This window comes from Chironomus tepperi, unplaced genomic scaffold, assembly GCF_022539635.2.
Source record: "Chironomus tepperi strain 1889 unplaced genomic scaffold, CSIRO-AGI_Ctep_v1 contig_85, whole genome shotgun sequence".
In the NCBI taxonomy this organism is placed as follows: Eukaryota; Metazoa; Arthropoda; class Insecta; order Diptera; family Chironomidae; genus Chironomus; species Chironomus tepperi.
This window is the reverse complement of record NW_027226207.1, coordinates 5,344,251-5,368,589: the sequence shown is the minus strand read 5'-3', so window position 1 is coordinate 5,368,589 and position 24,339 is coordinate 5,344,251. Positions and strand designations below refer to the sequence as shown.

The 24,339-nt window shown below is 32.9% G+C and overlaps 7 protein-coding genes across 8 annotated transcripts; 2 read left to right on the top strand and 5 right to left on the bottom strand.

The window, feature by feature from the left end:
- The first annotated feature begins 262 nt into the window (after nt 1–262).
- On the top strand, nt 263–1,485 carry LOC139085974 (protein YIPF1). Its single transcript, XM_070634218.1, has 3 exons — nt 263–452; nt 514–917; nt 1,072–1,485. The coding sequence occupies exons 1-3, from the start codon at nt 368–370 to the stop codon at nt 1,411–1,413; spliced, it is 831 nt and encodes a 276-aa protein (XP_070490319.1). The 5' UTR covers nt 263–367; the 3' UTR covers nt 1,414–1,485.
- A 325-nt stretch (nt 1,486–1,810) lies between these two features.
- On the top strand, nt 1,811–7,215 carry LOC139085954 (transient receptor potential cation channel protein painless-like). 2 transcript variants are annotated; one of them, XM_070634191.1, is made up of 6 exons: nt 1,832–1,957; nt 2,123–2,428; nt 2,691–2,879; nt 4,189–6,078; nt 6,266–6,399; nt 6,465–7,215. In XM_070634191.1, exons 2-6 carry the CDS (start codon nt 2,414–2,416, stop codon nt 7,039–7,041), a joined length of 2,805 nt encoding a protein of 934 aa, XP_070490292.1. In that variant the 5' UTR covers nt 1,832–1,957; nt 2,123–2,413; the 3' UTR covers nt 7,042–7,215. The 2 variants fall into 2 exon arrangements, with proteins under 2 accessions (XP_070490291.1, XP_070490292.1); XM_070634190.1 differs by having other exon boundaries at nt 1,811–2,428.
- DCTN3-p24 (Dynactin 3, p24 subunit) lies at nt 7,039–8,150 on the bottom strand. Its single transcript, XM_070634220.1, has 2 exons — nt 8,031–8,150; nt 7,039–7,959 (listed from the first exon to the last, which is right to left on the bottom strand). Exon 2 carries the CDS (start codon nt 7,907–7,909, stop codon nt 7,343–7,345), a length of 567 nt encoding a protein of 188 aa, XP_070490321.1. The 5' UTR covers nt 7,910–7,959; nt 8,031–8,150; the 3' UTR covers nt 7,039–7,342.
- Nucleotides 8,151–8,231: 81 nt separating this feature from the next.
- pain (transient receptor potential cation channel family member painless) lies at nt 8,232–18,829 on the bottom strand. The gene is made up of 4 exons (XM_070634192.1): nt 18,627–18,829; nt 11,456–11,618; nt 11,204–11,386; nt 8,232–10,846 (listed from the first exon to the last, which is right to left on the bottom strand). Exons 2-4 carry the CDS (start codon nt 11,498–11,500, stop codon nt 8,306–8,308), a joined length of 2,769 nt encoding a protein of 922 aa, XP_070490293.1. The 5' UTR covers nt 11,501–11,618; nt 18,627–18,829; the 3' UTR covers nt 8,232–8,305.
- A 716-nt stretch (nt 18,830–19,545) lies between these two features.
- Nucleotides 19,546–21,123, bottom strand: LOC139085977 (uncharacterized). The gene is made up of 2 exons (XM_070634221.1): nt 20,765–21,123; nt 19,546–20,706 (listed from the first exon to the last, which is right to left on the bottom strand). The coding sequence occupies exons 1-2, from the start codon at nt 21,002–21,004 to the stop codon at nt 20,383–20,385; spliced, it is 564 nt and encodes a 187-aa protein (XP_070490322.1). The 5' UTR covers nt 21,005–21,123; the 3' UTR covers nt 19,546–20,382.
- A 112-nt stretch (nt 21,124–21,235) lies between these two features.
- Nucleotides 21,236–22,630, bottom strand: LOC139086514 (substance-K receptor). The gene is made up of 3 exons (XM_070634979.1): nt 22,619–22,630; nt 22,216–22,562; nt 21,236–22,088 (listed from the first exon to the last, which is right to left on the bottom strand). The coding sequence occupies exons 1-3, from the start codon at nt 22,628–22,630 to the stop codon at nt 21,257–21,259; spliced, it is 1,191 nt and encodes a 396-aa protein (XP_070491080.1). The 3' UTR covers nt 21,236–21,256.
- A 241-nt stretch (nt 22,631–22,871) lies between these two features.
- On the bottom strand, nt 22,872–24,277 carry LOC139085965 (zinc finger protein Paris-like). Its single transcript, XM_070634207.1, has 2 exons — nt 23,178–24,277; nt 22,872–23,109 (listed from the first exon to the last, which is right to left on the bottom strand). Exons 1-2 carry the CDS (start codon nt 24,172–24,174, stop codon nt 22,967–22,969), a joined length of 1,140 nt encoding a protein of 379 aa, XP_070490308.1. The 5' UTR covers nt 24,175–24,277; the 3' UTR covers nt 22,872–22,966.
- Nucleotides 24,278–24,339: the final 62 nt, after the last annotated feature.

The window sequence follows — 24,339 nt, the reverse complement described above, 5'->3', positions numbered from 1 at the left end:
ACAAGTTTAGAATTTTTTTTTTTTGGAAAAAAACGATATTTTGAGTTTTGAATTTTCGCGTCTTTTTTATTGATGCGAAAATATAACGAACTTTTGAAATTTAAAACTGTTATAAAATTTGAAAGATTTGAAAAAGTATTCAACAGTTTGTTGAAATTTCCCTCATTTTCATTCATTGCTAAATTTAATTAAATTCTGATATCAGAGTTAACACACTTCATCATTAGACAGCCGTACAAAGTGAGTATCATACATTATTGACGTTTGCTCACATTTTGTTTACGTATTCAAAACTTAAATTTTATTTTCCAATTTTAAGAATATTTAATTGTATACAAAATCAAAAGTGGTTAATTAAATATTAATCATGTCAACTGCAGCAGATGACTTGTTAGGATTCAAAGACTTTGACGATATCGCCGTAAGTCAACCGAAAAAAGTGATAGAAGATGGTAAGAAAAATTTCATTTTTGTCGTGACTTGTTTTTGCTTATAAATTTTTCAAACTTCCAGAATCGCCGTCCAGCTCACCAAAACTGTCAATGTTTCAAATTGAATACTATCAACAGTTCTTCAACATAGACACAAATGACGTGGTCGAGAGAATAATAAATTCAATGATACCAAAAAGAGCTAGTGCCTCGTACTTGAAGACTAAACTGGAAGTTAATCCTGATCTTTATGGACCATTCTGGGTTACGACTACATTAATTTTTACAATTGCTATCTCTGGAAATTTAGCTAATTTCTTTCAACATGATCATAGCAGCAAATTTCATTGGCACTACAATTTTCATTTAGTATCTTATGCATCGACATGTATTATTCTCTATACTTCTCTCATGCCGTTTCTAATCTGGTCAGTGCTCAAGTATTCTGTGGATCTAAATGATGATACTAATCCTGATTTGGAAAGTGTAAGTAGCTAGTGGTTAAAATAATTAAAAATTTAACGTATTTAAAAATTTCAAATCGAAAGTTCAAAAATTGAACTTCAAAATATTTGAATTTTCAAAATACAGTTGACAGTTGAGATTAATTATTTATCAAAACATCATTTCCTCTTTTCAGGCACCATACATTCCAAGTCTTTTATCTCTTATCTGTTTGTACGGATATTCGTTAGCTGTTTATATACCAGTCAGTGTACTTTGGACTATACCACTATCAGTCTTACAATGGCTACTTGTAATGACTGGAGCATTTTTATCTGGATCTGTTCTCATCAACGTCTTGATGCCATCCTTGAAGCTGTCCAAGTATTCAATATTCTTGATTGTTGGAATTGCATCAGCACATTTCGTACTAGCTGCTGGATTTATGCTCTACTTTTTCCACGTTCCAGCAACAGCAGCAGCATCAGTAATTGTGAATGCACCCAGTCCAGTCGTCTCAATGAACGCAACTGGTTAAATTTAATTATGTAAATTAATATTTATCCATTAAAAAATCTTTATGAATTTTGAATATAAATAGGAAGCTTAATATTCATGTTTTTATAATTGTGCATGTGTGCGACACAAACATTCATTTTCTCAATCCCTGATTCATACATATCTCGATTAGCCGGCATATTTTTTTGTTGCTGTATATATCTTATAAATAGATATAACATCAGGGGAGCAAGACGTCAAGCAAATTTATTTACCAAAATAAAAACCTGTTACTCATTATCCACTGCGTCGTCGATGACATGTTGATATTTATTTATTTTTGAGTGTGCGAATGGAGAAGCACAGCTGAAGGCCCTGATCGAAAAATCTATGTTTAGTCACATTTTTTTGAGAGGAGCGTGAAAGATCGAGCAAGTGAACTCTTCAGTCTCTTTTGCGCTTTCCATCAAGACGTTGTGCCTTTGTGGAATTTTTTTAAGGATTTTTTTTTTGTTTCTGCGTAGATCGTGGAAGTGGATTTTTAGACTATAATAGAGCTATAGAAATTTTATGGTGATGCATAAGTGTGAAGAGAAATTTTATTAATAAATTAAAAGTGCAGCTTCCGTCCAATAAAAAAATCTTGATGATGTCATACACAAAAGTCTCTTTCTAGCGGTGCTGAATTTCTCAGCACATATTATTGATTCAATTAAAGTTAATTAAATTAAATTTTTTTTTATCGGAAGCATATAGGCTTGATAATCGTCTATTAAGACTCATACATGCTGATTAAAATTTGTCAAGACTGTGTAAATTAAAAAATTATTTGACAACGAAACCGATCGTCGCGTTTATTTATTGTGCTAAAAGCAGTCTTTTATGACTGCTTAGTGTTCTTTTTCTAACAAAAAATTCCATATACGACCTTGGTTCTGTGTCTTCTGTAGCTTCTTCTTTGGAACGGAAGAAGATTAGAGAAAATAACAATAAAATAGTCAAGTGAAATCAACGGAACAGTAAGCACATACATACATAAGATGCCTGATCCTCAAGTAAGTACTAAGTGGATATCAAGAGGTGTATCCAGATGATGATCAAAGAATAAGTCTTCAATTTTAACGTATAAAAGAATTTTGAATTTAAAGTTCAAATTGAACTTCAAGTAATTCAAATAAAAACTGACAGTTAGAAATGACGTTTTAAGTTAGAAATTTTAAATGAGATTGCATACCTGGATACACCGCTGATTTCACAATTTACATTCGATTCCACTATTTACATTCGACGTATCATCAATTAAAATATATAAAACAGAAACTGCTATCGAATGCCTTTCGTGATCGTAATCTATCAGATTTTATGTATACGCTCGAATTTCTAAATGCGAACCCAAATCATGAATCGGACATCGCGGGACGTACATTGTTTCAGAAGATTTTAACAAAGCCAAACTCTGCTGAGTATATTCGATTATGTATAGAGAATGGAGCTGAATGTTATGCGGTAAGATTTGATTTTTTAAAATAAAAATTACATATCATTTTCATAATTAGCAATTTCTAGACAGCAAGCTTGATTGGTGATGAAAGAATTTATTTTTGATTTTTTTTATCGGATGGATAAGTTTATTCATGATTCATTGATAGAAATAACATTGATATCTGTTAATTTTAAATTGATTAAGTTTAAATTTTAACGGTCAAAAATAATTCAAATTCTAACGGTCAAAAATAATTCGGATTTAAAGTTCAAAAATTGATCTCAGAAACCTTTGAAATTTTAAAAATTAAATGACAGTTGAAAAATTATATTTTTTGTTAATTGATAGACATGCTTTTGCTTGTTAAGCATGTACATTAGTCACATATGATGTCTAACAAATCTACCTTAAATTGCTCACAAAAGCTCAAACAAATTGTTAAAAATTTTCTTTTGTGATCACCAAAACAGCGATCATTAAGAAAATTGATTTTTTAAGACCTGAATGGACGTATTTCATCAAAATAATGCGCGATGTTTTTATGTTGTGTGTGTTTTTGTCTTCATTAAGTCCAATAATAATAGACATAAGATGATCGAGAAGTAAATAGAAACGAGATAATGTCAAGAATATAAAGAACTCTTAAATTGACTGTATTGTAGTGTTGTTGACTGCTGCTGTGGACCAAAAATTATTGTAATTGTCATCCCACTTTCCATTAATTCGATACAATTGGGGATGGCACAAAAAGATGTAATTAACCAGGATATTGAAATGAGTGGAACGCCTATGAATCATGTCAATTGTGCCTTAATGCAAATTTTAAGTTGATTGACTAATTTCACGCCAAAACAAAAGTTTTACAGACGCAGAATACTACGCATTAATGGCATTATTGTCACTAGTTACGAAACGGTCAATAAAGTAACTTTATTTCAAGACTCTCATCTTCACTGATCAAACAATGAGTTCATAAGGAGCATGACTCAGAGAGTATTGAATTTCATCTTTACAACTTATTTTGATGAAATATGCCGACCTTGCATGCCCAGCATGAAGATTTTCTGGCATGAAGATGATGTTTTGTTTTAAGTCATGTGTCATGACTAGAAGAATCGTTATAAATAAATTTTGAAATTTGATGGAAGTTATTTCGCATCTTTATAACAGTTTTGCATCTAAAATATGAATTTGCGTCATTTTATTGAAATTTGCTTCTTTGTCATGAATCTTTATTACATTCTTTGCATCTTTATAACAGTTTGTGTCTCGACTAATTTTTCAAATATTTTTTAACAGTTAAAAATTAATATTTTCTCCTTCCATTTCTAGAAAACAGCAGATGATCGCTACCCGCTCCATTTAGTTCTAGAATCTCAGTGTCCAAGAAATTTGCAGCAATTCCTTAAATACCATGACTCATCCAAAGTAAATGCAAAGTTTAATGACAAAAACTCCCTCCACTTGCTAATTGAAAAGCTAAACACTGAAAATTATGATAAAGTCATAGAATGCCTGAAAATTCTCCTAAATCACGGATGTAATCCAAACTATCCAAATGATAGTGACGAGACTCCATTTCATCAGCTTATGAACAAGAATGCTACTCTAAATGTTGAAGAATTGCTCCGATATTTCGTAAATAATGCAGAAATTGACATTTACACCTACAGACAAGATGAAATGGTCAGCAAGTATAAACGACTTAGATTGCCATCTTTATCACAACAAGTGCAGAACATTGATCCAAAATTCATGATGAAATTGGCAGTAAATTCAAAAGAAACAGAATTTGAAGGATATTTTAAGGCATTTAAGGAGTCATGCTACAATAATGAAGAGAGCTTCCAGGATGAATGTGCCAAACTTCTTGAAATGGGAACAATTAAAGGAGGAACAAATATTGTTGATATTATACTTCAGAATGTCCCAATAGACATAAATGTCAGATGTAAGCAAGCAACATGGTTGTATCCACCATCATTTATTGCCTGCATGAAAGGACATTACAAGATCCTTGAATTATTCCTCAAGCAGCCAAATGTAATTTTCTGCTATGAAAAGCCAAAAGATCCATTATTTGTGCTAGAGACAAATACAGCAACAACCATGCTACATGAAGTCTGTCTCAGATTTGGTGCTGAAAAGAGTGATGACGACAATGTTGACTTCCAAAAATGCTTTGATTTACTCATCAATGATCCACGATGTGACAGAGATACAGTAATAAATTCAAAGGATCCTTATGGCTGCACACCATTGCATTATTCAACAAGGTATAAGAATGAAGCAGCAACAATGGCTTTATTGAAAAAGTCAGCATACATCTGTACACCTAATAATCTAGGCAAGACAGCACTTGATGACATGAACAAGGATACATTTGAGAACTTCCTAGATGAATGTTTAGTTCCACTAACTCGACGTGTTCAGCAAACTCATATGTATGTCTATGGATATGATAAGCAGGAACTGCATATTGATTACTCATTCTTGATGCCACCTAAGAATTCAGGACACAGTGAGATCACTCCACTGAGAAGAATCACAAAGAATACGGAACTAAGGAAGTTGATCAAACATCCAGTGCTGTTCAGCTTCCTGTACATCAAATGGTCGAAATTGAGTCTTCTATTCATGATCAACTTTATCATGTTCTCGTTGTTCCTGCTTAGCTTCATATTCTACATCGTCCTATGCCAGTCAATTGAACTTGATGAACGTCGATCAAATCCTTACTACATGTTCTTCTACGGCATATCCATTGTCTTTGTCATTATGCTGACTTTCCGGGAAGTGATGCAGTGCCTGTTTTCTATCAAATATTACTTTAAAAGCAAGATGAACTGGTTCGAGATTGTGCTGATTGTTCTGTCCTTCTTGGTTCTTTTTGGAAGCTTTGAAGAGAACTTCCAGCGAATCCTTAGAGGCATAACAATCTTATTTGCAGCAACTGAATTTTTGACACTCGCTGGTGCACTTCCAAATCTCTCAATATCAACACACATGGTGATCTTAAGGACAGTCATACTGACTTTCTTGAAGTCAATTGCTTTATATTCAATTCTGCTTTTTGGATTCGCTTTATGCTTCTTCACACTATTTGGATATGATCCGTCACAAAATGCACGTGGAAATTCAACGACTGTGTCTGAAAATGATGGACAAGCTGCTGCAAATCCTTCATTTTATCATCCAGGAATTGCAATTATTAAGACATTTGTGAGTATTTAAACTGACTTGGGATTTGGAATTGCTAGATGCTAGCATATTCAAGACTCATCCACATCCCAAACCTCATTACAGAAGCCTACAGTAGTCTTCATACCAAATTATAATTTTGGTGCTTTTGGATACCTGTAGAGCATAGCTGAGTGTTAATTAACATTTTCTTCTTTCTTTTTGACAGGTCATGCTTACTGGTGAATTTGAGTTTGGCAATTTGGAACTACATGACTACACAAATTATATCATTTTCGTCTTATTCGTATTCCTGATCACAATCGTGTTATTCAACCTGTTGAATGCTCTTGCTGTGTCAGAGTAAGTAGTGACTTTATTGGCAATCTAAAATTCAGTTCCTTAAATTTCTCTTTCTATTCATCCAGCACCCAGCAAATCAAGTCTGAAGGTCAATTGATTGACTTGATTCAGCGCATCTCCGTCCTTAATAAGTATGAGAAAGTCATAACAACTGGAAATTCGCCGCTGTACCTCTGCTGTGGATGGCTGACAAGACTGCTTGAAGGAACAACAAATGTCTTCCAAAAGTGGATCCCAACAGGTCAAGTAGTCGTTTTCACAAATGAACAGAATGAGATCCGAACAATTAAGAATCCAGTAAAGGCACCACGCGACATTGGAGATGAAGAGATGCAGACATTGAATAACAATAATTCTGGAAGTGCCAAATCACCAAAATATGAGAATATTATTGTTAATGAATGGTTACCAGCGAAGTTCCAAAAGCCAGCAGTTATGGATCCAAAAATTATGAAATCCATCAAGCACGTCCTGGAAGAAAAGAAAATTCGCAGTAAGGAAGAGGAAAAGGAAGCATATCGTAAGAAAATGGACGAGAAAATATTAAGGGACATGATCAGCATCAAAATGCAGAACAATGACAACAGTGATGTCTATAGGAATGTCCTGCAGGATATAAAGAGGATGAACATTAAGCAATGAAATATTTGACATCCTACTTAATTTATTTAACTTTTTTGAAATGCTTTTAATTGTTAAGTATTGGCTGTATGCCTGAATCTATGTATTACCATTATTAAGGTCCTAATACTCAGCACTAATGCTAATTTATGAATTATAATAAACAGCACAAATATATCCAAAATATTATTTTGACCAGCATGAATTATTTTATTTTAAGCAGCAATAAATTAATAAGGAAGAGTAAGTCTAGCATAAATCGTGATTTATTTCCAGAGAGGAATATATGAGTAAATGGATATAAATAATTTGATCATTGACCTTATTCGCTGATTGCCTTCTTTTTAATGCCTTCTACCTTGTCTTCAAATTTGTCTAGACGATCGTTGAGTTGCTGTAAGGAATCTCTTAAGTTTGACTGGATCTCACTGTATCTTTGCATGGACAGCATTAAACTTTCTTCAATTAAATCATTCTGCTGTTGACTTGTTGATAATGCTTCATTCATGTCTCTTACTTTTGGAGAGACATCAGGAATGTTGCTAAAATATTCAGCACCAAGTGTCGTTTCCAATGACTTGATCTTTTGAAGCATCTCAAAATTGGATGCAAGATCATTTGCGACTGTGTTGATGTATGCTTCCTTCATTTTAATACTCTGTTGATCGTTTAAGTAGTCTGGATCTAAATATGTCTCTAATTCCTTAGTTCTTTTCATCATTTCGCCTACTTTCTCTCGTCCACTAGTCGCGGACGTGATTAAAGTATTTGCTGACAGGATTGAATCTGTGAGATTCTCGTTGAGTCTATTCTCTTCGTTGTTGCTGTCGATGCCAAGAACATTTGTCAAGGCATCAATTCGCTTTTCTAATAAATCTAAGGCTTCCATAATTTAAGAAGTCGAGATATTTTTGTTGATGATTCACTGGTTTTGAATTTCTATGAAATAAAGGGTTTATGCAATGAATTTTGATGCTGTATGATGTGGAATGATGTTAGCCGTCACTTACCTAAAGATTCAATTGTGGATTGGTGTTTAGAACAGCTTAATTATACTGAATTGTGCAAATATTGATATTTTATGGATGAAAACAAATATTTAGCGGATAATCGAGACAACAATGGAAAATCGAAACCACAAATTCTGAAATTTGAATTTTTCAAAACCGTTAACTTTTACGGATAAAAACAGAAGAAAATACAGAAAGACATAACTTTATGAATAAAATATTTATTAAATAGCTCATAAAAATCTTAATTTTTACATTCGTATGGTTAATATAATTTAAGAACTTTTCTTTTCTTCAATCAAGTCACATAATTTAATAATAGTTGACTTTAAAATCTTAATTTCAGATTCCATGGACGATATACGATTAAGTAAGGCACTATCATCATCATTCTTAGCTTGCTTCCTTTCCTCTAATATGATTCTGATCTTCTTCATGATTTTATTATCCATTCCACTTGAATATTTCTGTAATTTATCAGATATTGCTTTATTGGGAATGATTCGCTTTAGTGCAATGTTATTGTTGAGATTCTGCAGTTCCTGCTCATCTCCCATGTTAATACTGATATCCTTATTGGAGTTTGATACTTTATATGTCAAAATTTCATTATTCTTGTCTGGATGAATGACAATCTTTCCATGAGGAATTGTGTACGGGAAGACACTGATCATCTTCTTCAGCCATCTCCAATCCCTTCCCAAAATCATCCGTTCATACTTGTAAAGGACATTAATTCGTTCACAAAAGTCAACAAGTTCTCCTTCAATTCTAATCTGCTGAGTGTCATCAATGGCTAAGGCATTAAGTAAGTTGAACAGCACAATAGTGATCAGGAACACGAAAAGCAGGAATATGATGCTGTAAGCACCACTCTTCTCCAATGCAAGAGATGAAGCATCAAACTCTCCAGTCAACATGACAAATGTCTTGATGATTGCAATGCCTGGATATCCAAAAGAATTGAAATTGTCTTGTTCTTCCTCAGCTTCATCATTGTTAGAATCTGTTGAGTTAGAGGCTTCAGATTTCTCATGATTTTGTCCACCAAACAACGAGAAGAACGACAATGCAAAGGAAAGAAGAAGAATGGAATAAAGCAACAGAGACTTGAAGAATGTTAGAGCAACTTTTTTCAAAATGACCATATGTGTGGATATAGACAAATATGGCAATGTCCCAACAAGTTGCAAAAATTCATATGCCGCAAATAGAATCGTAACTGCTCTCAAAACTCTTAAGAATGTATCGGTCGAATCTTGTTCCTTATTATACACAAATATTAAGGCACAGCCGAGAACAATCAAAATTATCTCAAAGATGTTGACGACGCTCTTGAGGTAGTTTATTGGAGATAAGAACAGCTGAAATGCTTCACGGACTGCAAGCATGATGATAGATATTGCGGATAGAAGCCAAAATATGCTAAACCAGAAACTGTCTTTCTGTTCTTCCAATGTCAATGTCTGGCACATGACAATATAGTAAATGAGCGATACCATGAATATTGAAAACATTGCTAAATTCAAATGAAACAGAACTGCCAACTTTGACCATTTAAGGAACAGGAAGCTTGACAAAACTGGATTTCTAATCAATGGACGCAACTCAGGTTGCATAGCAATATTCTGTAATACTGCAATTTCCGGTCCAAATTCTTCAGTTTTCTTCTTTGGTGCCATTAAAAAGTTATAGTCGACGATTATTTCCTGTTCGTCATCGCCATGTCTTCGGATATTCGTGGTTATACAGTCATTGAGGTAGGCTTCAAGTGCTTCATAGCTTATACTGTCAACTGGAGTTTCATTATTCAAATAGCTTTTAGTTCCGATGTAACTTCCTTTCCTTAATAGTTCAACAACTGCTTTATCGTTCCTATATCTTGATGCATAATGTAAAGGTGTAAATCCAATCTCATCTTGTTGATTTACATCACAGTAATCTAATGCCAAATAGAAACATTTCTCATAGCTGAAACTTGGATTTCTACTTGGATCCATTCCAAAATGTTCAGTTGCGATATGTAGCAAGTTCTTGCCCTTTTCATTGACGACCTCTGGCTTCGGATCAGCTCTAAATAGTGCTTCCAAAATACGATAATTACCATGTGAACATGCTAGATGTGCCATTCCATGACGTTGATTTATGTCCGCAGGTTTCCTATTCACATCAATCCCTTCATCAACTAAATGATCAACAACATTCTCCAAATTTTCAGAGACAGCTGTATAAAGAAATCTTGCGCAATCTTCAGCATATGTATTTGATTTATTTTGATCATTTTCTTGTGACTTATGCTTATTAGTCTCATTTTCTTTAAAGAGTTTGAAATTGGATATGAATTTTTCTTCATTTCTTTGCAGCAATAGACTTCTCATGTAGTCTACATCAACGATTTTATTGATATGTGCTGGAATATCGACATTTGGAAAGTTCTTCTTGAACAGATCAATCATCTCCTTACTTTTATAAGTATATAAATCCATATCAATTTCTTTTTCTAGTATGAAGTCTAGAACTTCCCGTTTATATCTCATTTCTGGTGCTCTAAACAGCATAAATAGTGGAGTTCGAGATTTTTCGTTCGGCATATTGATGCTGCATCCATTCTCAATCAATATTTTGATACATTCAGTTGTGGCTTCTTGATCAAGGTTCTTATTTGTGAAAATTTCCATCAGCATGTGAAGTGAGTTTTTAAATCCATATCTGACATTAATTTTCTTCAAATCGTAATTGCTGAGAAAGGCACGAAGATTTTGAGGTGATAATGAGTCAATGGCATAATGAAGTGGATATTTTCCATGTGAATTTCTCTAAAATTGGACAAAAAGGAATGGAATTAGTAAATATGAGGTCAGTTTGACTGATGAGAGCGCATTTTTCTGGTTAAATTGTCTAATAAGATTCTATGTCTACGTAAATTTGCTTACGTATTTTTACGTAACGTAGGAATTACGTAGTTCACTTCACGAATTGTTTAAGTAATCTCCAGCAAATGGAACAACGAATTTTAAAGATCATTTTAGAAAATACTTGTTGATCTCGGAGCACAAGTGTCAAGCAAGAATCATCATCAAAAAATCGATGATTTGTCATAGTTCCAACAAAAAACCGTATTTTCATTCAGAAAAATGCGCTAAAATGACTCATACTAATGACTAATATCTTACCGAATACATATCAGCACCATTATCAATGCACAACTGCACAAATTGCTCTGTATTTTGTTTTGTTAGAACATCCTCAAACACAGATCTATCATTTGAATCTCTCGAATTCGGATCTCCGCCTTGCTCCAAAGCATTTTTAAAAGCGTCAACATTTCGGCGATAAAAGGCACTTCTTAAGGCACTCTAAATGATTAGACAAACAATGGAACCTTTAATTCATTTCAAATTAATTATGTTTAATCTGTTAATTACCTGTGGATTGTCAAAACAAGATGGTATGTTAATTGATGTTGTCATGGTTGTCTCCACTGTATTCTGTCTAATTAATTATACAATAGAAGTTGACAACAATTTGGATCAGTCACGAAATGCTTTGTATTTGGTTCCCAAAACAAAATTATGTTTTTGTTTTTAGCTGTAGGAAGAGAAAGACGATTGGTAAGTTTTTGTCTTAACTGTTCAATGTCTGTGGTTATACTGAAACAGATATGCAACAAACGGAGAGTGTGAAGGATTTACATATGTTTATTTTACAGCATACAAATAGGATTTACTGTTAAAAATAGAAACAGAAGTTGAAATGAAGGAATTGAGATAAGGGTGAAGGGATGAAGTCATAAATAGACTTTGGAGTGTGGATGATAGATAGATCAGAAGGAAAATAATAATACAGATACAGAAAATGACGATTTAGTATCAAAATATGTCAAAAATAAGCACAAATTCTAAAATCGAATAAGATCTTCAGAATTTCCAACTTTTAAGATCACTTTCGCAAAATTGCACATAACAATCTGTTCAAGGATTTTGAATAAATAAACAAACACACAACTAATCCACTGAGTCATATTCCAAACCGTTAATCGCATCTTTTTCTCCTGAACAGATTACTAACTTCATCATGTGTAATAACATGGAATCGAGTGGGTTTTACTATGAATTTTGGAGCTAATATTAATATCATACGTGTGTCAATGTAAATATCTGCGCCATGCAACTGGACATGACTAATTTATCTAAATTTCCAATATACACAAATGTGACGTCATAATCTATCCAATAAATTTCTTATTTCCACAAAATTCCCATAAAAACTATGTTCGCTATTTTGCTATTCACAAACACATATTCACTTCCGTTCGACTGTCCACAAAAATGAAAATTGCCTCCAAAAGAGAGTGAAAGAAACATCTGATTGCCATATGATGATGGCACATAAATATGTGAGTTCGTTTGTTAAACGTCTAAATAGCATGTTTGGTTGATGGCCCTATAAGTGAGAATCGTGATTTCATGCTTGATTAAGCAACAATGGAACTTAAAATCGTGTAATTGTTAATTGATGGCATTTCGATGGTAATTCATCTTTCTCTATTTACCGATATGTAATAAAAGCGAGTGAAGATGTTTATGATTAGGTAGGAAAGATGAGAGGTGTTGTTAAAGCAATACCATTATTGTAGTAAGGTATACCACTTGAGAAATTTGTTCGACATTATTGGAAATCACTTGACAATGTTGTTTGATTTATTTTCTTAAATTTTAATGGGTTCAATTTGAGTTGCGTGGACTAAAACCGTACAACAGCAATCCAAGAAGATAAAACCCTACAACAGTCAATTTCAAACAATATATAACTTGAATTTTGGATTGAAACCATACACAAGCAATTCATAGAACAATATAACAGCTAAATTTTGAATTTAAAACCATACAACAGATTCCTAAAACCCTTACAACACTTAAAATTATACAAATTTAATTAAATTTCATTCAAATTAATATCAATCGGCAAATATTCATTTTCTCACACATTTTCAATTCACATCGCTTACCAACCAATCGGAATTATTTGAAAATCATTAAAAATGTGTTAAAATATTGAACAAAGATAATGTAAATATATTTGCCAAAGTTTTTTCGGGCGCAGCGAGGCAACAAGTAACATTTATATTAAAAATATTACTGATTGTCCTTTTCAGCACAGCTCTTTTGAGTATAAAAATTCTTCGTGCAAGTTTATTTGACATGGTCAAGTCATTTTGTTAATTCACAACTTTCATCATCATTGCCATCATGAAGTCATTGTAATGACTTTAACCGGACGCGCATTAAAATCTCTTTCAGTGAAAATTTTTATAGTGAATTTTGAGAATAAATGCTATACCGTTGTGCTGTAAAGCAACAATTGGAATTGGAAATGTATATGCATAATTAATGGAACTCATTTAACGCACACTCAAAATATATGTTTTAAACTATTTTCTGTGTGTATGCGTGGGAAGTTGACAATAACTTCCGACAAAAACATTTTTTGGACAAAAAAATCCTAAGCAGTCTGGCATTGACTCACGAACTTCTTTGGCTGCTCATAAATTTTTCAATTAATTCAAATTACTTCTAATTCTTTAATCGATATTAAAAAGAGATCTATTAAGCATGATAAGAATATTTGAAACATTACATGTGTGGACATATGCGTGAAAGTGACTACTGTGTAATAATCATATTTTACTCCACATAATTTACATGACAGTTTAATGATGATGACATAAGTCATATCTATGCAATAATAATTTGTATTTGCCGTGCAGTCCAATAAGGATTGTTGATTACTGCATGAAAATTGGGAATTAACAGGCTGAATCATGGTTTTGTTTGTATAACAATGCTGTTGTAGGGTTTTAAATCTTGATTAAAATTTCTAATTTTGCTGTTGTACGGTTTTAGTAGAAGCATTCGAAAATTAACAGCTAAAATTTGAATTCAAATTTCAAAAATTCGTTAAAATTCCCCTCAAATTCCAAAATATGACTGAAATCTCTATCTCATGAATTAAATGCCATTGAAACATCCAAAAGAAAACAGACATTAATTAAGTTAGCTTAATCTTCATTCAACATTCACTCTTAATTCAATTCAATTACACAGCTAAGACAATAAGCCCCGCAATTGAATTCAAATTTACTTTAATATCCAGGTGACAACTCCAATGAAGAAACAACACCGCGCATTTGTTTTACGTCACACAATCGTGGAAATAACGACGTTCTTTATAAGGACAGTGTGTCACTATAAGTAGAGTTCCATAAATGGCCACACGATGAAGAAATACTTTAAAATATGATGAATATTATTATTATTAATGAACATAACTTCTTCAGATTTTTTTTTGAAACTTTCTGTCAAAGTCTCATCTTCATTCAATCCATTCATTAACACAACCTGCTGTGATCGCTGACAAGAAACTGAATTTGATGGGATGGGAAACGAAATTATTATGAAAGGTATTCACGCGATGAGTAGCTTCGACTGTCAAGTTGTTAAAAATTTGTGATAAATCAAATTGTCTTTCTACTCATGTCTATTATCAAGCCCATCATAGTTTTATGATGATAATAAAAAATTATGTATGGTGAGAAAAAGAAATATTTAAGCTTACTGAAGGTGTCGAGAGTCATAAAAAGTATTTTTTAGCAAACGGCAATTGTTTATTGGAAAATATCAGATTTTTGTTTATGCAATGAATAATTTTCACTTAAATTACTTGCTGGGGTTGGTCAATAAATGCTGTCAAGCATACTAAGCCTTAATGAATGCATTTCAAGTCCAAAAATTGATTTTGTGAAATTTCCGTTAAATAAAAATTTAAATTTTCTAACAAACTTGAAGTTGGCTGCGGTTAAGAAATTTGAATTTCAGAAAACCGTTGAAACTTAAAATTCTTCAAACTAACACAACAGAAGTGATTCATAGCTTCATCAATCATTCACATCACTAAGGCACAACCCCCTTCTTGTTCCTTCATGATTCATTGTGTATTTAACGATAATTTTTGTTTGAAATTCTCTTGTAATTAATTAGCTTTTTCGCCTTCCTCTGCATGTATTATTAAATGCCACAGCCACAGTCAAATTTGTTACTCATTATGCCTTTGTATTGCTGTTAATTTCTCCATTGTCAAGAGATCATTTAGTTGTTTTTTGTCGAAAATGATTTGATATTAATGACATCATGACCGATAAAATGCCTTGATGCTGTTAATTTTAATGTCTATAACACCCAATATGTGGGTTAATTTTACTTCCATTCCTTTAATCCAATCACGAATATTTACTTTTTGATCGATTTTTTTGTAATATCACTTGATACATTCCCACACTTTGTTTTAGTCATAGTCACTAAAAAATTATCAACAAGTCGAAGCTTTACTTTTCCTTTTCATGCACAATTCTCTTCTTTTTCTTCACCATTCATTCATTCCTATATAGTATTTTGCTGAAGGCTGCAGATCATATATAGTCGAGAGAGTTGCATTACCATGCAATTTAAGAACTTGTTTTTGTTTACGACTCTTACGTCTCTTTTTGCGGTGCAATTTTCTGCATTATACATTTATATTTTCACTGATTCAATACTTGAGACCGGAGGCTTATTGTTCGTTTTGAGGTTCATTCTTTTGAGAGTAGGAATCTGCAAATGTGTTGGATGTATATTTCGTGATGAAAAGAACTAATTATTGAAATTTTTAAGAGGTTCTTTGATTTTTGGTTATTACGTTGGATGTTATAGCTGTTTTAACATCTGTGACTCAATTTGGAGTTTTCAGACTGAATCATGCAATAATTAATTTTAATTTTAATTTAGGTATTTTGAATTTCTTGAAGGTAATGGCTAAGACTTATTACTTTCTAGGCTTTAAGGCAAACACATTTCTTTGCAAATTTAGCAGGTCTATATTACTATGAGATAACAGGTGTAAATATCTACATTAGTAGCTAGGAGAAAATATTCCAATCTCAGAATTCTAGTTAAGAACAGTTAGGAATAACATTGTTATCAAGTTGAGAGTTTGAATGCAATTAACCTATATCTCCATGATGTTCTTATGAATCATCAATCTAATACATATAAAATATTTTGGTTAAATGGAACGGTTTCATGTATTTGTCCTAGAACATCTTGTAGTTATCACGAATTTACGATGACCTTTCTTGACCATCTTTGACTTTTCCCGATCAGCACACATTGTTGCCACCACGATGACTAGACGGCAGTATTCAACCAAGTAGCATCCAATTGATAAATTCAGTTGCTCTCGTCAAGTGACTGTCATTTGGTTTTTAAGTATTCTGCCGCCTCGTCATCGTAGTGGCAATCAGAGTCCATACAGATTATCTAGAAATTGTATGGGTTTTGTCTGTGACAGGTGTCTGTTTTGTACAATATCAATATGCATTGATCGGGACTATGTGGTAAACGTCCTTTTTTGAGGCCTTGACTTCGACAAGTTCTCAAGATCGAGATATAAATTTAATAAATTAATGCACACAACATTCACATTCTTGGTCTCAAAAAGATCCAAATTCTGCACTAAAACGAGAAAAACAAAATTTTGTAAGCTTAAAAATTGTATTTTCACTATTAAATTAAACAAATAAACGCACTGAGCGAAAAGATCGTATCGCGAATGAGCATCAATTAAATTTCTAATGATTCACTTTATTAATCCATAAGTTATTTATTGATTTAGTTAAATTCGTTGATTTCCTCAATAAATAAACAATCCGAATATCACCTCAAAAATGCTTTAATCACTGATAATCACAGAAACAGCTATTTTGGAAGCTTTGCATATATTGTTTTTAATTACATCCAGCCATAAACAAAACAAGCAGCTCAAATTTCAATTCAGATAAAAAAGCCTCAAAAACGTCAATTTCCAGTCTAGATGCGATGAGAAACTGCATATTATTCATCCATACAGTCACTCATTTGTCCACTTTCATGTGAGATTACAATTTCAATTAGTTGTCAAGGCATTATTTATCTCGAATTTGAAAAAAAGTATCATCCACTTATGCATGAATAATTCTTTTATTACGTATGTAAATTTCTATAGTTCTGTTTCTCGTATTTTTTATTATTTTTTTCGGACAGAACAGCGTAGAGAATGAAATTTGACTATGGCAAAGAGATTATCCAATTATAGGTCACATAAAATGATTGCACATAGACATTTGTTGAGTGATTTTTGATTTGGGATGACCGTAATTCTTGGAAATAATTTGTGCATGTCTTTTGGATTTTGGACCGCTTAAATCTGAAGGCAGAAATAATTGGATGAATTAGTTTTTTTTCCGTGGACCATTTTATTTCCGAAATCTGAATAATCGTGAGCATGTGTGCGAATAGTTTTGAATTCTAAGTATAGCTGGAGGGGCGTTCGTTTGAAATTATAGATTAATTTAATGAAAGTTTGCCCGAACAGTACAACTTGGCATTAGCAACGCCACGTCGCCGTATTTTGACCTATTTTACGGCGAAAATGCGACTCTCCAAATTATGCTGTTTGGGTTGTGATCGTTCAAAAATGACGGTATTTGCAAAATTTTTATTCCAATTTTCTTCAAGGATTTGGAACTGATGAACTCAATTAAGAATGATAAAAAATTAATTGATCAGTTCTGCACCTTGTATATTCTTATATTGCAAATTGTAATTTAGATTAACAGTTGCAAAATTAATTTTTGACATCATTTTTGAACGACCCATATTGATTTTTAAAATATTTTTTCTAATTTCAATGCCCACTTTGATTTCTAAATTTGATTGAATTTTCAAAATCACTGCAAATTTCAATTTGCTTTAGTTGGAAGAATTTTTGTTTCCTCCTTTCCAAAAATTCTATTTCACACTCTTGCCATGTTTTTAAATTCTTTAAAATTTGTCATTATTCTTGATTTTTTTCACTATTTTACATAATTCTCCCCGCATATTTCTAGAATTATTGCTGATACCAAATTATTTTGAATTCAAAGTAAGCTTTGAATATGAATTTAATTTTTTCAAAGTTTCAAGATCATGGCCATTTGACAGTTCAAAGTAAGCTTTTAAATTTAGCAAAATTTTAATTAAATCACTCCTTGTTATTTTGGTCACTTTTTTCCAAGAAAAATCTAATCAAGCTGTAGCTTAGAGGTTATCAAATCCTAGATAACGCCAAATCTTTGCACATTTAAAAATCAATTCTCCATTTTGGAGTATTTTAGATGATTTAGATGATCGCGAAATTAATGGACCACAAAGAAATCGACTTTATTAACTCTGATCGTTTCTATTTCACCTTTTAATTTATTCGATTCAAGTTGGCTTTGACATTTGCAATAATTAAAGCTTGTGTAATTCGATCACTTCCTTTAAAATGTGTTACAAAATTATTAATATTTTTTCTAGTATTAAAACTAGCTTCTAATGGCTGTCCATTTTGATTTTTTTATTGTTGTAATTTTTGGAAAGATGAAAAATTGGAAATGTTTGAAGATTTATTCGATTGTATGTGCTTCTTAGGTCTATACAAGTGTAGTTATTAGCAAAACACTACTTTAGATCAAACTATGTGTGTATGGATCTTCCTACGTACTTCCACTCGATGAAGTCACTGCAAAATTATTTGCATCCAATTTTTGGACCAGCTTTATGGACGGAATTTAAACTTTCCACGGTCAACTTAACTTTAAAGTTGCAAAAATTCCAAAAAGTTTCAAAAATTTTTAGGGCAGAATTTTTATATTCAACTGCGAAACTTTTCAAGCCCCACGATTTACTTCATATCGACGCGGCGTTCAATTGACGACTGAGGCAATGGAAGGAAAAACGAGTTTAATGTTTCATACATTTTATATGAACGTAAAACTTAATCTTGGGTCTGTGAGCGCTTCCAATTCGCTGTCAACACATTTTCATGAGATTTTTTGCTATTGGAAAAGGAAGCTTTTGAGATTTTTTGGGGAGTTGGTGATTCCAGTGATAGGATTCTGTAAGGAATTGGACATAACTTGCAGCAAATGCTGATATTCATGTCGTTAATCGGTAAGTACAATTAAATTTCTCGCATCATCACCATTCCTTATATCTTTCTCATTATAATATGTTTACATGATTTTTATTTGTTTATAATAGCTGAGTTCTTTTAAACAAACCATATCCAGAGAGAGAGAGAGAGACTATGTGTGTTATTATTATTGCATGATGAAAGAAAATCTTTTGTGTCGCGCCAACAGTCAAGTGTAAATAAATTTTCGTGAGCTAAAGAATTTCAACAATTTTTATCATTAGAATTAGGCAGGGAAATTGTGAGGGTAGGCATTGATAGCTAATTTTCTCTCTTGTGTTTACTTACTAGGTAAATAGGTAGTATGTCTGTAAACATTGCATGAGCAAACAAAACTTTGATTTCAATTGAATTTTTCTTAACGGTTTTTAAAAATTTGAATGGTTTGAAAATATTTAACCTGTTGATATAAACACAGCATGCCATGCATGACACAAAAATTAGGCTGTTATCCGGAAAATTAATTCTTTTATTGATTTTTTTGTATCCTTTATGTATATAGATATTAGAATATGTATACAGGCTATAAATATCATAAGTAGCTTATTATAATAATTTTATAGGTATTGCAACCAACAGAAATTGTACAAGCTTTAAAAATTTATAAATGGTATATTGCTATTCACTTAGCCTTTTAAGTTTTGTCGATTGTATAAATCTGTTGATTGCCTGACAATAAGTTATGAGAATACTGTTAACAAAATAGAATAAAATACAAAGTTCTATAAACTACAATGTTATCAACATTAAGATTCCAAAAAAACATCCTTCATTAGACGGATTCATTAAAAATGTTCTTTTTTCACATTTGGGGTCGTTCATGAATTATGTACAATATTACGATTTTGTATCTTTCTAACTATCTAAAGAGTATATCAAGGGTATTTGGCAACTAGGGTATTCTAGGGTTAAATCAATAAACTACCAGTTCGTTGTGTAAGGCAACTGATGCCTCAAGCCTAGTTACTTTTCCTTATGTATACTCTTGATGCTCAGCGATGCTTGCATTACTACATCACAAATTGTTCACTGTTACCCGATCGACACACATGCAATTGCTTGCTACACGGTAACCAAGTTGACAGCATTCAAGTGGCGTTACTGTCCACTGGAAAACGCTTGCTACCCTCTGGTATATAGAACGGGATAGTTAACCTCATCCTTAAAATCTCGACGCCATACATGAACAACCCCACCAAAATTTAGCATTAAGAATAGAGCTGATGAAGTAAAAGTGGAAGCTCAAAAGAGACAGAAGTTAAAGTAAGCATAGTTGAGCGACAGTTTAACGTAAAAATTTAGACATTTGCTTATTTTGATGCTGCAATGACATCTCAGCTCTCTCACTTTTGGCCAACAATGAGTCAAGTGCATCCATATTCTTAGACACTTTTGATGCAATGTCAATTTTTTGATTCTTGGCAAATTCAGCATCTGATTGGTTGTTGACTTCCTTCATTTGATCAAGAGTCTCTAGTGCATCGTTGATAGAAGTTGATGGTGCATCGCCATTTGGAGCTGGTTGGTTGTCTTGAGCTTGGCGATTATCAGGTGGTGCGGGACTTGATGTTCGGCTTCTGAGAAGATTTGTAAAGCTTCCGCAAACACTCTATAGGAGAAAAATGTTTTTAGTACAATAACATTGGATATACGAGACTAATTGTCACCTTAAATTTGTTGATTTTAACTTGAGTTGCTGACAATATGCTGTTAAGTTCATCCATTTTGCCATGAGTTCTTTTAGCCTGCTCACCTTCACCTTCTACTACTTGTGCAATCTCATTTTGTTCCTGCTCAACCTCGGCCTCTTTTCGAGCTTTCATTTGTTCTTCCCATTGTTCTCTATCCGGTGGAGTAACACCAAGCAATTCTGCACGTTCTAACTCGTATTCGTATGTGCCTTCCATTATTAGATGATGACAGGATTATAAAGTAAATTTACGGACGAGGAAATACGGAAATATTAAATTTTCTCTAAGGAAATAAAATAATCTACGCCTTTAGAAAGAAGTAAAAGAAAACATTAAGCCTTTATCGATTTTTCCATTTTCCTTGTTCTAAAATGATTTTTAGTGCATGAACAGCAAGTGATTGTAACGGATTTTTGAAATTTAAATCTATTCCTTCTTCATCCTTAGCATAACTTTAAGGGGAAATATTCACATGTATGCATCCGTTGTATGAAATCTATCTTGACTTCTTGTTGCTGCATTTTGATTTTTGGATGTTGAAAATTTCGACAACTTTCCACTTTTGAACCAGCCTTGACTGAATATTTTCTTATCACTTATTGGATTTCTTGTTCTTGGTTCTTGCATGTGAGACTGTGGATCTTGATGATTAATTGAATAAACAGCAACTGTTTTGGATATACTTCCTGGTGCACACATGCAGAAATATTTATGACACTTTGATCGACGAAATGCTCTTCGGAAGTTCTCATTTGTTAGTCCATAGACACAAGGTGTTAATGCACAGTTGAGGAATATTAAGTAACGTGAGATGTACCAATGAATCCTCTGAATTCCATCCACAGAATTAATCTCAGAACTTTGAAGTCGATATGATCGCATGAATACAAAAGTTGTGAACGGGATTCTCAGGACGAAGAAAGTCACAACGACAATGAACAAAGTTTTGGCAAACTTCCTTTTATAGCTGATTGTCAGCGGATGATCTCTCCTTTTACGAACTCTTTCGTATTGATCAAGCTTGATGAATATTGTTGTATAACAGAAAATCAGAACCACCAACGGTATCCAAACCAATGCAACGATAATCACATGCCAGTAGAGTGGCAGGACATTGACATTCTCAGAACAAAATGCTTCCAAGAAGTTTCTCCATTGCCGTTCTGTATAGTTTTTGAAAATTGCTAATGGCGATGACAGAATCAATCCACAAATCCAGGAAGCAACAATGACGACCTTTGTGTCATGAAGTGTTAGCCTGGCTTGCATTGGAAATGCTATTGCTGTTAGTCGTTCGTAGCTGATTGGATGAAAATGAATATGTTGATGGAGATGTTGATGCATAGGATTGCTAGCATATAATGAACTCCATAGAAGATGTGACATCAGCATGTTCATCATATGCCAGCAACCCCAAACAAACTTACCTAACAAAACATAAGGTGATAACAGAAGTAATCAAAAATGAAACTTCAATTGTAGCTTCAACTTTACATCCAACAATCCCTAATTTGTAGTTTTGGAATATTTCATGAAACAGAACTAAAGCAGGTGAGAACAATAAGGTACATAAATCTGATATTGACATATTGGCAATCAAATAATTTGTTGGAGATTTCAATGATCGATCTCCAAGAATTGTACAAATCAGCAGGACATTCCCAATAATTCCAAATATAGCTAATGGTGCCACAATTGATACTTTGATTATGATTTCAGCTGGCGGTAAAACTCCCCAAATTACTGATGGAAAGTCAAAGCACGAAAAATCCACCTGTTGAACAAGAATTGGATATAATCAGGAACAAGATTAGATTTTTAAATTCTCACATCGTAATCCATGATATAATTCTAGATCCTTACTATGCAACTACAGAAATAATACTAATTGAATAAATTGCACTTACTATTGATGTTAGATTCATTCTACGCAAATTTTACTTGTGTGTAGTATGAAAATCTGGAACAGTTTAATGATATTATCATGGGAAAATATTCTAATACTCTCTTCCTTATCAATATTTTTTCGCTAAATGCATTTGTTATCAGACACGACCTATCAATTAATTTGAACATGAACCCGTGATTTTTACTTTATCTACTTATTATTTTATTGCTAATGACTTGATTATTCATTCACACAGTCTTTATCTCATTGTTATCTGATGTTTACGCATGTTAATCTCCTAGAATTGATGTTACCGTTGAGATTTCTAAGGCTGTTTCCGATGGTGTAGTGCTTTTTGCCATATCACGATGAACCGACATATGACGCATGAGCTTTGATGGTGATTCAAACTTTTTTCCACAATGGACGCATTCTGTGACAGTTTTAAGTAGATTTTGAGGAATTAGATGATTATTTAGAGTCAATTCTAGCAAAACTTACCATATCTCCTTGGTCTTGCAGGTCTAGGTGGTGGCTTCTTGTCAGATCTCGTGTGAATCTTCGTATGTCTTCGTAGTTTTGAGGAAGTTGCAAACTGCTTGCCACACTCAAAGCATGTTGTGTTGACGTCTCCAATTTCACTTCTTCTAGTCTCTAGAGATGTTTTCATTTTGTCAGGCACTTCATTGGATATGCTGTGAGTTGAGATGATTGAAATATTGCGCAGGTGCTGGGCTTTCATATGATTCTGTAGCTTAGGCATTGACAAAAATTCTAATCCACAAACTTTACAGTTGAATTTGTCTCCTGATTGGGTACTGGAACTTTCTGAAGGGTTTACATGAGTTGTCATATGCTGAGCTAATTTTAATGGTGAATCTTGGATGGAATTACAGATTGCGCAATGATATATTTGAGAATGCTGCTTTTCAATATTTTTGTGACTGCTCATGTGACGCTTAAGTTTCGATGGAGTTATCCATAATTTATTACAAATTGGACAGGCATAACTCTTTCTTTTCATTGACTTACTTGATGGTCCACTAAAATTCAATTGAGTTTCATCTATGACTGGTACGGGAGGATTACAATTATCTATCACTTCTGTTTCTAATATTAGTTCTTCAGCGGTTGTTTCATCTTTGAGTGCGGATCCTTCAATGAGATATTCAGACAAATCCATGTCATACTCATCAATTAACGTTGAGTAATCATGCTCATTATTCCGACTTATTGGACGACGATTTGATTTAAGGAACTCATCTGAACTGATACACATTTGACGGAAATTGTAAAATTCTTCAACTTGCTTCTTACAATCATTACATATATTTTGAGAATATCCATCATGCCTGTTTATTGTGATCGGAACTATTTGTGTAACAGCTTTATATATCTCAACTTCCTCAAAAATTGTTTCATCAAACAATGATATCAAATGACCGTTTTTAAGACAACATCGGCATGTGTCATCGGTTTGATTCAATGAAACATCCATTACTTTGCACTTTTCACTGATAAATAGCTTAATATAGTCTATAACTCACTGCAAAACAATAATTTTTATAATTTTATTTATTTGTTGACTATTTTTGTTTTGATGAGTTACACCGCGTATAGTATACTATCCTGAAAAGTATACATTCGAGTAATTCAAAAAATA

Coding starts and splice junctions, on each gene's coding strand:
- LOC139085977 (XM_070634221.1), bottom strand. CDS start 21,004: ATGGAAGGCACATACGAATACGAGTTAGAACGTGCAGAATTGCTTGGT. Junction 20,707..20,764: donor TTAAAATCAACAAATTTAAG/GTGACAATTAGT, acceptor TTTCTCCTATAG/AGTGTTTGCGGAAGCTTTAC.
- DCTN3-p24 (XM_070634220.1), bottom strand. CDS start 7,909: ATGGAAGCCTTAGATTTATTAGAAAAGCGAATTGATGCCTTGACAAAT.
- LOC139085954 (XM_070634190.1), top strand. Junction 2,880..4,188: donor ATGGAGCTGAATGTTATGCG/GTAAGATTTGAT, acceptor TTCCATTTCTAG/AAAACAGCAGATGATCGCTA. Junction 6,400..6,464: donor AATGCTCTTGCTGTGTCAGA/GTAAGTAGTGAC, acceptor CTATTCATCCAG/CACCCAGCAAATCAAGTCTG.
- LOC139086514 (XM_070634979.1), bottom strand. Junction 22,089..22,215: donor ATCACCTTATGTTTTGTTAG/GTAAGTTTGTTT, acceptor TCATCCAATCAG/CTACGAACGACTAACAGCAA.
- pain (XM_070634192.1), bottom strand. CDS start 11,500: ATGACAACATCAATTAACATACCATCTTGTTTTGACAATCCACAG. Junction 11,387..11,455: donor CTTGTTTTGACAATCCACAG/GTAATTAACAGA, acceptor CTAATCATTTAG/AGTGCCTTAAGAAGTGCCTT. Junction 10,847..11,203: donor ATGGTGCTGATATGTATTCG/GTAAGATATTAG, acceptor GTCCAATTTTAG/AGAAATTCACATGGAAAATA.
- LOC139085965 (XM_070634207.1), bottom strand. CDS start 24,174: ATGGATGTTTCATTGAATCAAACCGATGACACATGCCGATGTTGTCTT. Junction 23,110..23,177: donor TGCAAGACCAAGGAGATATG/GTAAGTTTTGCT, acceptor AAACTGTCACAG/AATGCGTCCATTGTGGAAAA.
- LOC139085974 (XM_070634218.1), top strand. CDS start 368: ATGTCAACTGCAGCAGATGACTTGTTAGGATTCAAAGACTTTGACGAT. Junction 453..513: donor GAAAAAAGTGATAGAAGATG/GTAAGAAAAATT, acceptor TCAAACTTCCAG/AATCGCCGTCCAGCTCACCA. Junction 918..1,071: donor CTAATCCTGATTTGGAAAGT/GTAAGTAGCTAG, acceptor TCCTCTTTTCAG/GCACCATACATTCCAAGTCT.